This window comes from Acartia tonsa, chromosome 3 (assembly GCF_053477335.1).
Source record: "Acartia tonsa isolate MP-2025a chromosome 3, ASM5347733v1, whole genome shotgun sequence".
Taxonomy (NCBI): Eukaryota; Metazoa; Arthropoda; class Copepoda; order Calanoida; family Acartiidae; genus Acartia; species Acartia tonsa.
Window position 1 is genome coordinate 48205143 of NC_137262.1, and position 15279 is coordinate 48220421.

Here is a 15279-nt window from a genome sequence, read left to right on the forward strand (position 1 = left end):
TTAGTATCTAATGTAATAAAAATAACTAAAGGGTGCGCCAATAATGCATACTTTTTAAAACTCGAATTGCGGTTTTCTTTGTAAGCGTGATATTTTTCTACCATTAACACAAGCCGCGCAATTCTTGTTTTAAGAGGATTCTTTTTTTTGCACACACTTAAAACCCTGCGAAAATAAATGAATATTAGGAAATGAAATCAACTCTCAATCTTGGTTGGAATATGCTCCATCTTCATATCACATTGTCCTGACTCTCTGTGCAGCTTCATGGTCACTGTGTCGAAGAACTTCTCATCACAGCTGACACAGGGCACTGTGAACACTTTGCCTGTGTGGCTCTGCATGTGGTAGTTCAGCCCGTGCTTCTGCTTGAAACTTTTATGACAAATGTCACACTGAAAACAAACATGCGACTTTAAATATAACAAAGAAAGAAAAAGTGAGTTAGTTTTTATAAAATAATAAATATCAATGGTCTTGGCAACAAAAGTCATTTAAATGAAAAACACCTAAGATTCGATAGGTATTAGACAGTCAAATAAACAGACGATCTATAAGTATAATTTAAGATCCCCCACTAAAAAAAGAAATTCTTTGAAAAATGGCTAATGTAACTTTAACTTAAATGAAATTTTATGCTGACACACAAACAGACATTCATTTCCTAATCCCATAGCTTTATTGCATTTTACTTAAAAACAAATATAGCATATCAACATACCTTAAATGGTTTAAATGAGGAATGTTTCTGCATGTGTATTTTAAGTTTACAAGGCTTAAGAAAAGCCTTCCCACATTCTTGACATTCAAATTTCTTTTTATCTTCATCGTGAGTACTTCGTTTATGGCAGTATAATAATTTCCTGAAATAATTTGAAAAACTTGATTTCATTTTTCTTAACCTCTTTTTGATGACACAAAAAAAGATATGGTCACCTAAAATGTATCAGATATAGGAGGGATCTAAAGGGATAAATAAACGACTAATTAATGCACCCAAATTATGATAAAACAAAATTACTCCTTTATAGATAAATATTATTGGACATGTTGGAAAGTCTTGACACTAATATTTTTAATGATCGATAATAAATCAACCTATACCGCCAAATTAAATTCTAATAAATGACAGATCTTGTTTGTGAACTTTGTGTGTATATTTTCAAAGTTGACCCTGCTGAGGGGGGGGGGGGGGGAATAAAAAAACATGTGGTTTTTAAAAAATGTAAAAATTAAGAAAACTGGAAGCATTTTTTCCCCCATTTTTCTCACCTTTTTGGAAAAAAAACTAAAAGAATATGTGGGAGGGTGGGATAATATAAATAAAATAGAGTCATAAAAATATTTTTCCATTTTTCCCCTTCCTTGCTAGAAATCTAGGAGGGGAAAAAAATTTAAAAATTTTGTAGGAGGGGAAAAATAAAGAATCTTGTGCAGAATATACACCAATGTATCTTAAATGTTCGATAATAAATCAACCTAACCGTGAAATTAAGTTCTATTGCCAATTAATGACATATCATGTTTGTTAACTTTGGGTGTCAATATATATTAGTCCAATGTATAATGTATAAGTATGGTCCCTCTCTGCTAGTCAGAAAACATAATTAATAAAGATAGAAACACATCTATAACATATGATTCGTTTAAAAAAAATTAAGTTGAATTTTAAGTAGGGTTGGGCCGGATATCCGGACATTTTCAATATCAAACAGGATACCGGATATTAAAACTATCCGGATTTGAAATATCCAGCTAAAAAAGTATCCGACACAACCCTAATTTTAAGATTATACCTTTTCAAGAATAAAGCTTCACACATATCACAAGAGAATACTTGTTCACCCTGATGAAACTTTTTATGCACCTCTAAATTTCTCTGTTTCATAAATCTTGCCTCGCATACATCACAATCAAAATGCCTGTATAGTGAGCTAGTCAAGTTGGAGCTTTTTGTGCTGAAAATAGACTTAAATTCATAAAATGTAATAAAAAAATAAATATCCCAGGAATATTTAAACAAAAAGCAAAATAATTTTTAAATAGTAATTAGGATGGCAGATGTAAATGTCGTCAATTCTGATATGTGTTGACCCCCTACGAAAAGTGAATATTACGTATAGGTTTCATGATTTTTTTCCGAATTAATTTCGTTGTTGGTATAAGCTGTAATTGGCTAGCTTCCTGCAAATATGTAAACCATACTCTTGTGGATTTGTAAACCCGCGTTTACACGTTGAACACTTTATTGTCTTCTTTTGTGTCATTCTGTAGCTAGGATTTTGTTCGTGCTTTTTCATATGAGCCTCTAGATCTTCTTGGGTTGCTAACTTTTCCTTGCAGAGGGAGCATGTAATGTCTGAAGTATGAGACAAAATATGGCGCTTTTTCGAGTAGATATTCATCATTTTGCCGCAATATGGGCAGATCTCCATTTTTTGTTCGGGCTTGTGCATTTCTAACCGATGGGCTTTGCGCTCTTCGCTTGTTGGGAATGAAATTTCACATGGTTTACACAAAAAGGATGTTTTCTTTTGTTGCTTTTTGGCCTTGGTTTTCTCCGGTTTGTTGTGCTTCCGCTCGTAATGCTCGTTCAGTCGTCGTTTTCCTGCATAAGTTTTGCCACAAATATCACAAGACATTGGGGCGTTGTACTTTGTAACATTTTCGTAGGCTTTGCTGCGTTTTCTTCCTGAAATATGGGATTGAAAATTATTTTTCAATATGACTTCGAAACCGATTGATATCCGCTGGATTAGAACCGGTATTCAGCCATACTGAAAGAATCATGTATAGCATCGTATTACAGCCAAATTTCCACGAATATTAAAATTGAAAAGCATATAATTAAATATCAGTTTTGTTAGCCTGGGCCTATAACTAATTAAATTATCTTCTTATAATTAGTATTTTAATGCTGTCAATAATGCGATGCGATAATATAACAATTATGAAAGTAACGAAATGAGTAATGTGTACATACATACATATTGTTTCAGAATTACAATCCTTACCCTCAGAAAATTTCAATAACTAGGTATAACACAAGAAAATTATAAAATATTTTAGTTTTCTACACACCATAATGCAATCCCTTTGTCTTACCTGGTCCTTTGTCTTTATAATCTTCATCGTCATCTAGTTCATTATCCTGCCACCAAGTGGCGTCGTTAGAGTCATCATAGTCTTCGCCATTTTCCTCGTCCTCATCCTTGGTCCACAACAAATACTTTATTTTAGGTGCGTTTAGCTATGGGGGGGGGGGGGGGTGTTAAGTTATTAATCACAGTGGCGGCGGTGATCGGTGCGGTTCTCGGTCAGGCCACAATTTTTAATGAAAGAAACGTCTATTTGAGTATTATAGCTGAATAATTAAAAAGGAGTTAAACTCAATCATCTCTAATATAATTAATGGAGAAGATACTAATTAAAATTCCTTTAACTTCACGTGACGAATAATTGTAAATTCCCCCATCCTTTATATTTGTATTGCTCTACCAAATCAAAGTTAAAAGAATTTGTACTTGCCTAAATCTAAGTATCAAGTCAATAAATAACAGTGTAAAATAGAAGCAGACAGAGATGGTGCCAAAACTCCACCCTATTAACAAACTGTCATAAATTAACCTAGACCAAGATTTTTAGTATAATTTGCAAGATAAAAAGATGAAAGTATTATGTTCCTGGTTTTCATTCTCAATCTGGTTATCCATAATGTTATTAATAAAGTTATCATCAAGCTGTATTGGAAATTCGTCATTGTTAAAGTCAGGATAATCACTTCTTTTCTCCTCCTGTATCATATTTTCAAGTTTAAATTTTGGTTATTCATACTATGAAGTTACTGTTTGTGTATGTATAAAATATACGTTTTTGAGTTTAGTTTAAAAATGATAGCAACCCATGTAAACAAAACATTACATTACATAGCGACCGTAAATCAAAAAGTTCATAAAACACATATATATCATATGTTTATAAATATTCAAATATATATTGAAAAAGTAGTTGAGTGCAACCCTGTGGTTAAATAATTGGGATATTCCTTATCTTATTTCTTAATATGATTTTCCTTAATATCCAATTCTGGTCCTTCAGGCAGTGTTTCCGGTTCATCCTTGGCAGGTTTGTACTTCTGGTTCAGGACAGATTTCTATTTATAGTTCCAGATGAAGATATTAATCAAACAAAACGATAACGTCCATTTGGATTTGGGAGCAATTATATCTCGCTATTCAAATTTTTTTGATATTTTTTAGCTTAAAATTCCACTCCTTTGCGATATATTTTTTAAAGGAAACCTCTTTGTTTTAAGTTAATTTTACAAAAAATTCTTTATTCTAATTACCTACATAATCTAATAAAAGGGGGTTGGGCACTAGAACATAAAACTTAGGTCTGAAGTAAGATCCCAATCCCTGGATCCTGAGTTATGCCCCTCCCTATCTTTCTTCTAGAACTGCAGAATAAATTGCCATCCCTCCTCAATTACTTTGATATATCTTTATTCCTGTGAGCAATATTGAAAAATTTCATCTTTGAGCTGAATCATGGAAACACCAGTACTTAGTTTATCATTAAATTCTGGTCGAATTTTTCTGGACAAATTTGGCTGCACCTTGTCGAGGCACCACAGTATGATGACTTCTTCAAAAGTTGGGGATAGAATTTCATCTTGTAATAACTCAAGATCGCCAACTCTGTAGCCCTTTTTCTTGAGATTTCTACACACAGAATCTCGGAATTTTTCATAAAAGTCGGCAATACTTTCACAAGTTTCAAATTCAGCTTCACAGGCTTCCAGGATATTTGATTCAGAATGTTTATTATTAACTTCAGGTATATTAAGAGTTGAAGGGGGAGAAAGGGGTGATGTAGGTTTGAAATCATCCACTGCAAATTTAGTTTCTTCCATAGCCATTGTCATTACTTAATTATGATAAAACTTAAACTTTTATATACATTTTTTTCTGAAATACCAAATTATTTACAAGCTGTTTACATAAAAAAAGGAGAAATTATACAAAATAATGAAATATCTACATTTGGAATTTTTTCTCATACTTTTTTTTTAAAGTGGCTCAATAACCTTTACTTTGCAATTTGGCGAGAAAAAAACTAACTTTTGTGACCTTTTTGGTCAATTATTGTGGCAAGATCTTTTCTTCAAATATGAAATAAAGGCAGTTTCAAGCTATCTTGCTTCTATCCTGAGAAAGAGGGATGTGATTAATTTGGAGATCAAGTAAAATAAAGTATCCAGTACTTTTAGTTCATGTCTTGTCGGGCATATTATTCCACATTTTTTATTAACAGTTTTAAGAGTCCCGAAATAAATATTTGAAACATAAAACTCGACAAAATTTCTCATTTACTTTGAAAAACTTTTGATGTTGTTAAATAGATAAATATTTAACAAGCGAAGATAAATTGAAATATTTCAATGTTTCTAACTGTATAGATATTTAGTTTTATGAGATTCTGATCATATTTCACCAAATTGCAAAATAAATGCTAAATTTAAATGAGCTAAATTTATGAAAAAGTCGAGAAAAATTCATTAAGTACCTAGGTATACATTTAGGAAATAATCCTCTTATACCTTCAAAGGCCAGTTAATAAAAAGCTGTTTATGATTGTATGTTGAAACTTTTTTATCGTGGCTAAGAATCAAATAAATTCCCGCTGCGGGTAAAAAAAAGACGATACTGAACCGCGAAGAAAAATCATTTGTTTACTATACTTTTATTACGAGTTTACCACGAATACGTTCAATTGAATTTAACAACCAATAACCCATCTTCTAATAAGTCCCATAGTGAAAGTTTTCCCTATAATTCTAAATTTCCATATTCGTGGTAAACTGTTTATGGAACTATAATAGAAACATGCATTATACCATATCATCTTATTTTATAAATTAATTTAACAGAGTTATTCTGATTTTGCCTGGCCTCTTCCAATGAATTCATTACATTAAAATTGATAACAGCTAATTATAAATGTTTAATATATATACAAACTATTTACGAGTACTAAATCAAGAAAACAAAGTAATATTTGATCAAGAGGGCATATAAACAAGAGATAATACTAAATCTTTGTTAGCCATAGTTTACATGGATGACAATCTGAACTTTCGAAACACAATTAAAATTGAATCAAAATTCTGATTTTATTGTCCAAAAATATGCAGATTGATAAGAAATGGTTTTTGCAAGAAGTAAAATGAGAATTTGGATTTTTTTTACATTTGGATTAATCCAAAATGAATTTGGATGCGGATTCTAATTGCAACCTCTGAATTAGCTTAAACTGGTTTTCTTTCTTGTGTTGTCGTGCTTCTCTGGTTTAACCAGAAATCCTCAAACTGTCCAGTACCAGCCTGAGCTTGCAGTAGCTTCTTATTCTCACACAATCCGGATTCCCTGTAATATAAATATTTATAAAAATCAAAACAGAGACCTGTAGGTTGCGGGTAAATTCCGTAAAGGTGTGAGTTTTAAGGCTTAAAAACAGAAGTAGAACGATAATATTCACTAATTATGTATATTGTATATTCCTTATTGAAAAGAACTTTAGACAAAAAAAATTTTTTTAAGTTAAAAATATTATTTTATTGTCCATGGTAATTCTTTGTATTGTTAAAAATTATTTTTGTCAGCTTGACATTAGCAAAGCGTTCGGTGAAAATTTCAGGTTTTTAAAAACAATTTTCAGGTATTGTTAACTTAAAAATTTCTTTGTCTATGGTTCTATTCAATAAGAATTACACATATTTAGAGAATATTATTGTTCTACTACTGTTTTTAAGCCTTAAAACTCACACCTTTACGGAAATTACCCGCAACCTACTGGTCTCTTTCTCATGAAACATTCAAATTATTAGTCCGAAAACGGTCATAAGATTCGCAAATATATAAATGATTCATATGTTTGAACATACATTATGTTTAAACAGAGAGAGAGATATGTTGATTTAATTTTCGTTGTCCTCTCCCTTCTGTTCAATTTAAAAAATACAAAATGGAAAATGGGTTAAAACTTTTTAAAATTTATACCTAACTATGCATAACAATCTAATAAAAAGTACAAAATAGTAGCTATATTTATAAAAGGGGGGGGGGGGGGGGTTAATGCAACCATCTCGTAATCAATGATTAAATGGCACTTAAAATTCGAATTTCGATCTGAAATTATACATGAGTAATCCTTAGTAGGTCTATTTTCCCTAAATCGAACAAAAAGTTGGAAAAGTAACGGCTTGCGGCTCAGCCGTTTAGCCGTCTTTGTCTATTTTCAGGGCAAATTCATCATTAATTACGTAGGAACCAACTTTTTAAAACATATTTTTGGTTTAATTAATGTTAAATGATAGCAATAACCATTTTTAAATTTCTAGTACCAACAGCTACCGGCTAGAACCATTTAATAAGGCTTTTGAGCGACAAAAAGTATTATGTGGGGATAGGTTTCGTGACTAATTTGAACTGAAGATGGCAAAAAATGGCAAACGGCTGAGCCGCCAGCCGTTAGCCGTTACTTTCCCAACTTTTTGTTCGATGTAGGGAAAATAGACCTACCAAGGCTTATTCATGCAAAATTTCAGATCGAAATTCGAATTCTAAGTGCCATTTAATCATTGATTACAAGTTGGTTGCATTACGCCCCCCCCCCCCCCCCCCTTTTAATCTATTGAATTTTTGTCAAATATGTAAACTTACCTATGCTTTTTCATGTTGATAACATCTCTGAAGGTCTTATCACATGAGATGCAAGGTACCGTATTTTCATGATTTTCTGAGTGAGTTTTTCTTATGTGAAGTTTCATTTGGTATGAGTACCTAAACCTTTTGGGGCACTGGTCGCACTGAAAAAAAGAAATGTTTAAAATTGTCGCAAAATACTGATGTCCATAACGATTAAACAATTCTAATATTCCCTCATCTTCTAAACAAGTAATTGTACCCGTGAATAAAGTCATATAAAAGCTTTACTTTCATAAATAAAATTAAGATTTTATACACAATTTCTTTTTACAATTTTCAAAAATCTTTAATAAATTATTTTGTTTTGTCATTTAAATAAAAAAACAAGGATGACAATTCTATAAGAAGTGAAGCACAAAAAAATCATGTAATAAACAAATAAACAAAATGGTTTATAGAGCAGGTGTCCAGTTTAGTTATCATAACATAGAAAAGGAAGAGAGAGAATATACAAAACTTTAAAATTAGGATTTGTGTCTTTTAAAGGTTGACCAACAGACTGGCGGTAAAAAACAATGTAAAGACTAGCTGCGCTGAAAATTTAAGCTGTCTATCTTTAACACCATCCAAGAAAATTACGTTTCCCTCATTGCTCTAAAAAAATTAGATTGTTGCGTCGCTAATCCAAAATATCCACCTTCAACGGTTTTTCATCTGTGTGTTGTAATCTATGGGCTTCTACTTTGCTGGGGTTGAGGAAAAACTTGCCGCAAACGTCACACTTATATTTCCTTTTGTCCAGCTCGTGAGTGGATCTCTTGTGGTGGTACAAAGCTTTCCTGAAAAGTAAATTAAAGGATGTGCAAAGAAAATGCGTAGATTTTTAAAATTCAAATTGCGAGGCTTGTGTTAATAGTAGAAAAATAGTACGCATACCATTAGAACCGCTATGAACTCTATTTTTTTTTGTAAATATAAGAACGGTTCCTGTGTAACAAATAATCTAAGAGCTAGGTGGCAAAATGTCCCAAAATTTTAAGTCAGTTGGGACATTTTAACAAGTAGCTCCCTAACTATACGTAGAAGAGGAATCGTTCTTATATAGACTTCTTAGCGGTTCTAACGGTATGCGTAACATTTTCTACTATTAACACAAGCCGCGCAATTTGAAGTTTAAAAATCTACGCATTTTCTTTGCTCACCTTTTAGAATTAATATGGTTAAGGAATAAAACAATGCATAATAAGAGAGCAAAAAAATTTCTGGTGCTTATGGCTAACTCCAGCGGGGTGGTCATAACCCTGCAGGACCTCCCTGTACTCAACAACCTAACTATGGTAATATAAGAAAAAGGGGTATAGTCCCTTTCGTAACATCGCACCTTATGGGGCGATTCTTCGTAAATTTCACAGTAGCTTTTCTCCTATTTCTAGCCCTTGCAGGGGGCTCTAACCCTGCGGGGCCAATTACCTAACCCTGTGGGGCAATCACCTAAACCAATATAACCTAACCTAAAATAACCTATAAAAAGCCATTTTAAAAATACGACGAATCGCCCCTTATGGGGCGATGTTACGAAAGGGACTATTCCCCAAAAAAAACTCTCCCTGCACTCTATTTATTTTGAAATAAATTGAAAAATAAAGGGTTTTCTGTGCTCGTTCAAGTTTTTTGGCGGAAATTCCAGTCTTATTGGGACAAATAAGTTTCTTTCAGAAGAAAAAGCTTAGTCTTATTATTCAGCCGAAAATCATCATGACAATTTTTTCCGATTTGCGGCAATTTTTTCTTTTAGAATTTTCAGAGAAGATAGAGGGTCATTTTTAATAGTTATAATTACATGAAAATTATTAGGTCATACAAATCTTACCTTTTATTGAACAGTGCTTCACAAATATCACAAGAGAATACTTCCTTTCCTTCGTGAGATGATTTATGCACCTCCAGATTTCTCCTCTGCAGAAAACTCTCATCACATATCTCGCATGTAAAATGTTTGCAAATATGCTTCTTAAATTCCTCGTCTGTGTTGAAACATCTCTTACAAACGTCACATTTTATACTTCTCTTGAATTTTGACTTTCTATAATTTGGATCTTCGTCGTGCTTTTTCATGTGCGCATCATACTTTTCTTGGTTTTCTAGAGGATAGTTGCAGAGAGGGCATCTTAAGGCAGATTCATTGTGGAATGCATTCATATGCTCTGTGTATCCTCGTTTACCTAGTGGCAACAATTATGGGATAATGAGATTAGCATTTGTGTAATAGGAAAGCCGACTGTGACTGTAGATTGTAAAAAAAAACGAAAAACACCAACTAATTTAGTTTATGAGTTGAGTAATATAAAAAAACGCGTGTGGTTTTAGGATCAGAGCTGTAAAACTAATAGACAATAGGACTATTTCCAGCATGGCTTTGAAACCGATTAATATCTGCAGGATTAGACCCGGTTCACAGTCATGCTGAAAAATCATGTATAGCATTACATTTTATATAATTTTCATTCACCGAATATAAAAATAAAAATTATTAAAGGGGGGGGGGCGAAAGTGACACTTTTTGAAACCAAAACTAAAAGTCAAAGGAACTCAACTAAAAAAAGAGTTACAGGTCTGACATTTTGCATGGCAGTTGCTTTATAGGGGAACAATATGGAACTGTAAAGAAACGGCGTCGCAACCGCCAAAAACCGCCGAGAAAAGGCAAAAAAAATTCGGCGGGAAACGGCGGTTTTCGGCGGTTGCGACGCCGTTTCTTCACAGTTCCATATTTTACCCCTATAAAGCAACTGCCATGCAAAATGTCAGACCTGTAACTCTTTTTTTAGTTGAGTTCCTTTGTTGACTTTTAGTTTTGGTTTCAAAAAGTGTCACTTTCGCCCCCCCCCCCCCCCCTTAGTACAAGTTTTACTTTTAAAGTTTTTTTTTAATAATAACAAAAAATTGTCTATAATACGGTACGATAAATAACTATTAACGTTTTTATGTTTTTTTTAATTACCTAGTTGTTGTAGTCGTAATGACGCTGAGTATCAATCCCCTTTTTTATGACCATTTAAGCAGAATGTGTTATCTTGCTGCACTGTTTACTCATTTAACTCTATTGGATATTACATCCTGAGACAATTAGTATAATTCATGCTCTCCATTGTATTATGTTAATTGTTAATTCTCTAAAATTTCAAAAATTGTTTTTGTATCTTTTTTCCCTAAAAAGGGACTTTTTGTACTTAAAATTTGTCCATTCTTTTCAGAAATTTATCAAAACATTTTCATTTTCGGACAAAATTTCCCCAAAATTTCCGCGGAAAAAATGTCTGGGAAATTAAGTCCATTCCTTATCCAAGATGGGACTAAATGCCACATAATATTTTATACTTTATGCCGCACCAAACCATTTCCATGTGCTAGTCATACATGTGTAATGACAGTACATTGTTTACAATTGTAATTCATTCAATTTCTTATTATAATTTAGTATCAATTAGTTCTTAGAGCTGAAAGGTTCTAATTGTGAAATATTGTTAAAATAATTCAGTTCTCCTTTTAATTTTAAATTAAAATAATTCTATTGAATTTAGTTTCAAGTTTAAATTTAATCTTTTTGCTTCTTTCAAGTAAGCAAATTAAATTTAATAAAATCTTTTAGTTTTTTTAAAGTTTTTTTTTAAATTTTATTTTGAATTTTTAAATATTTTTATTTTCTTATCCATGTTATAAGTGATAATTTTCCAGACCAAATGCTACTCTATATTTGTTATATTGTGATAACTCAAGGTAATACTTTTAATTATTACCCAGGATTCTTTTTAAAGTCAAGAGATAGATTAGGTACATTTATTGCTTCCAATTGTTCAAAAAGCTTTTCTTTTAAATCACCATCATCCTTTGAACTTGATTCTTAAATCAACATTTTACCAGGCTGAAGATTTTCTGATGATCCGTTGAGAGACCCCTGACTGCAGACATTATAATTCTTTGACAGTCTTAGTCATCCACTTGTCTGCATGAAGCTCCCCTCTCTTTGTCCTTCTGATGCTGGTCATCCCTCTACAAGCCTAGTTATGCAATTAGAAGAACGCTTACAAACCCTGATATCTGAAGTAAGATTTAATATCAACCAAATTTGAACTATTGAACTTAGTGAATGTAGCTTGGTCTATTTTAACTTAAATTTTTGTAATAGTTTACTTTAAATTATCTAGTCAATTGTAACTTATAATTCAATTGTAATGTTCTTTAAATAAGTTTAGCTATGTTGTTGTAAATAAGGCTATAATAGTTATTTAATCTTTATTAATTAGATTTATCTTTTTTAGGTAAATCTTTTTACCTTTTCACCATGAAACGAGTAAATGTTGCAGAAGATATCATAAAATGGGTGCTGTCCGAATTTGCTATCACCCACCTTGGACTATTTTTGACCACAATACTGGCCCACCTATACCCTCTATATTTGGTTGCCAGTACACTAGTTTTTTTGAAATACAACTAATAGCTGTCTTAAATTATCCATTCCTGTCAAAGTTTTTCCACAAATGTCACAAGGAGCCGCTGGTTGGTTGTACACGTACTTTTTCACCTCCTTTTTAACCTGGGTACCGTCCGATGTATGCGACATCATATGGCGCTTTTTAGAGCGGATTTTAATCATTTTTCCGCAGTACGGGCACATTTCCTTTTTCTGCTCGGGTTTGTGCATTTCCAGTCGGTGGGCTTTGCGCTCATCAATTGTTTCAAATGTGATGTCGCATTCTTTGCAGGATAAAGATATTTTCTTTTTGGGTTGTTTGATCTTTGTTTTCGCTGGTTTCTTTTCTTCTTCTAGGCCAGGTGGTTTGTTGTGCATTCGATCGCGATGTTCGTTCAGACGACGCAATCCTGCATAGGTCTTGCCACAAATATCGCAAGATACTGGGGCGTTGTATTTATTTATATTCTCCCCTTTGCTGCGTTTCCTTCCTAAAAACAGGCAACGTAAAAATGTATAACAAAGACAACATGTATATTTTTTGTCATTAATTTGACATAAATCTATTCTTTTCTAAATTAAAAGGGTTTCTGTGAGTCTAAGATATGTTTTTAACCCCTTCATTGTTCTATCCCAGCAAAACTTTCAAAACCCTTACTTAACCAAACCTAACCTAAAATAAACACTTGATCAGTACTAAGTGAGCAAGAGCATAGGCTTTATCTTTGGACTGAGAGAATAGGTTATAAAAAATAAAATCATTCTAATATGACCAATTTTCCCTAAAGGCTTATCAAAAAAACTTAAAACTTGTGAAAATTTATCATTTAAGAATGATTTTATCCCAAATAACTTATCCTCTCAGCCCAAAGATAAAGTCAATGCACACTGTTTACACAATTGTGTCAAAACTTCCCCCAATCTTCTAGGTACCTGGTTTTTTTCTGGTATTTCCATCATCATCATCTAACTCGTCTTCATCCCACCAGGTTTCATCATTGTAATCATCATCATCCTGATAGCACAAATACTTTAGTTCTAGCTATAGGCTAAGACAGAGTTTTAGGGGACTTATCTCCATCAATTTGAATTCATAAATAAAAAAAATGTGGGTTTTTTTTTGGGGGGGGGGATGAGGGGTAGACTCATTTAAAAGGGCGTTGCTATAGTATACAGTATACAAACATGCATAGGTGGTTAGGTTATATTGCTAGGGGGCCGAGCACCCGCGGCTAGGCATAAACTATTCTTTTATTTTTAAAAAATGTAATAGACTTTTCATGCAATAATTCTATTACATTTAAAAAAAAAAATAATAAGATACCTAATAGTTTGTGCCTAGCCGCAGCGCTCGGCCCCCAGGCATGCCTAGCCTAGCCATATAACCTAACCTAACCCACCTATGTTTATTTATTTTGTAGGAGTAGACCTGGTGTGGGATTAGATCTTTTGTGTGGTAGACCTCTTGTAGAGTAGACCTTTTGTAGGATTAGATCTTATATAGGGGTAGACCTTTCGTTGAGTAGACCTTTTGTACTTCTTTATTAACTTTTTTTTTATCCTTACAAAAATTAAATATGCATTAAAACCACTGTCTAATAACTGTAAAGCATTATGTACCTCATGAGTCTCATTCTCCATCTGAACCTCAATAATGTTATTGATAAGGTTATCATCCAGCAGGATGGGAAACACATCATTGGCATAGCTAGGATATTCACTTTGCTCTGTCTAAATCATATTAACCCGTTGCTATTTTGTTCAGCCAAAAAAAATCTAGATTCCTAATCAGTAAATTGTACCAATGAGAACACAGTGTAGGAACAAACAGGGCATATTATTGATTATAACGTACGCATTTTGGTACATAAATAGTTGATTTCTTAGGAAAAGCCAGCTTTTACAGCTTATAATATTGGATTGAATCTTGTGAATATGTGTGTTAGAAATTCCGTTTTAAGTTGGTTGGATACTGTTTCTGAGAGCCCATCTATGGTTATAAATATATTATCAGCCGATAGAAATATTGTTAAGTTATATAACAAAATAAAATTGTAAATATGATTTCCTTGATGTCCAGGGGAGGTGCTCCAGGTTCTAGCTTGGCATTTTTAAACTTCGGGTTCAGGACAGAATCCTTCATTGGGATATTTAAATATATGTATAGGATTTGAGTTGTTGCCAACGAGCAAATTCAAAAAATAATTTGAGGATCAAATAGTGTAAAGGGTTAAAATCAGCTGTTTTGCGTTACCCCACTGTGAAAAATACCAAGATAATAAATTCATGGTTTTAATCATATAAAAAGGATAGGCCATTTTCACAGAGTTATAAGAAAAAATGCGGTAATATACACGTTACTCGGCAAATGCCAGAAAGTTCTAAAAATATAAATTATATTTTGTGGTTTTGGGGGTGTTAAAAATGGCTATATAAAAAGTTGTGATACTAAGGTTTGCAATATATAAGCGCAAATGCATTTTTTGTTTTACATATATTATTATATCCCTGGGAGCAGAATTTAAATATTTCATCTTTAAGCTGAATCATTGGAAGGCCGGTGCTTAGCTTATCATTGAATTCTGGCCGAATTTTTCTGGACAAATTTGGCTGCACCTTGTCAAGACACCACAGCAGAATAACTTCTTCAAATGTTGGGGAGATAATTTCATCTTGTAACAGCTCAAGATCCCCATCTCTGTAGCCCTTTTTCTTCAGGTTTTTACAAACAGAACTTCGAAATTTTTCATAGAAGTCAGCAATTCCTTCACATGTATCGAATTCAGCATCGCAAACTTCAAGAATGCTCGCTTCAGCTTGTTTATTATTAATATCATTAATAAGATTTGAAGGTGTTGAAATGGATTTATAATCATCCACCGAAAATTTTGTGTCTTCCATGGTCATTATCATGCAAGCATGCAGACTTTAGAACATTTTTTTCTTCTGAAATGAAAAAATAAAGATATGTCTTCAATTTATGTTAAATATCATACCATAAATAAAATTTTTATAAATATGAGCATTTTGGTTATGAACTATTGTTCTTATGATGCATAGTTAAGAGTATTTCATTTTAAAATGGAAAATGTTAAAAAT

General features: G+C 32.6%; 3 protein-coding genes and 1 long non-coding RNA gene across 4 annotated transcripts; 1 reads left to right on the forward strand and 3 right to left on the reverse strand.

Annotated features, from left to right (window-relative positions):
* Positions 1 to 195: 195 nt before the first annotated feature.
* LOC145314452 (uncharacterized) lies at positions 196 to 4966 on the reverse strand. The gene is made up of 8 exons (XM_080154351.1): positions 4511 to 4966; positions 4071 to 4153; positions 3682 to 3792; positions 3106 to 3209; positions 2184 to 2692; positions 1797 to 1921; positions 722 to 863; positions 196 to 395 (listed from the first exon to the last, which is right to left on the reverse strand). Exons 1-8 carry the CDS (start codon positions 4925 to 4927, stop codon positions 198 to 200), a joined length of 1689 nt encoding a protein of 562 aa, XP_080010477.1. The 5' UTR covers positions 4928 to 4966; the 3' UTR covers positions 196 to 197.
* LOC145314453 (zinc finger E-box-binding homeobox 1-like) lies at positions 4964 to 9930 on the reverse strand. Its single transcript, XM_080154352.1, has 4 exons — positions 9580 to 9930; positions 8407 to 8548; positions 7725 to 7870; positions 4964 to 6428 (listed from the first exon to the last, which is right to left on the reverse strand). The coding sequence occupies exons 1-4, from the start codon at positions 9906 to 9908 to the stop codon at positions 6311 to 6313; spliced, it is 735 nt and encodes a 244-aa protein (XP_080010478.1). The 5' UTR covers positions 9909 to 9930; the 3' UTR covers positions 4964 to 6310.
* A 1477-nt stretch (positions 9931 to 11407) lies between these two features.
* LOC145314444 (uncharacterized) lies at positions 11408 to 12072 on the forward strand. Its single transcript, XR_013877770.1, has 2 exons — positions 11408 to 11486; positions 11631 to 12072. It is a non-coding gene; the product is annotated as an uncharacterized LOC145314444 (long non-coding RNA).
* Positions 12073 to 12180: 108 nt separating this feature from the next.
* LOC145314926 (uncharacterized) lies at positions 12181 to 15093 on the reverse strand. The gene is made up of 5 exons (XM_080155001.1): positions 14688 to 15093; positions 14249 to 14316; positions 13801 to 13911; positions 13114 to 13195; positions 12181 to 12671 (listed from the first exon to the last, which is right to left on the reverse strand). The coding sequence occupies exons 1-5, from the start codon at positions 15091 to 15093 to the stop codon at positions 12181 to 12183; spliced, it is 1158 nt and encodes a 385-aa protein (XP_080011127.1).
* Positions 15094 to 15279: the final 186 nt, after the last annotated feature.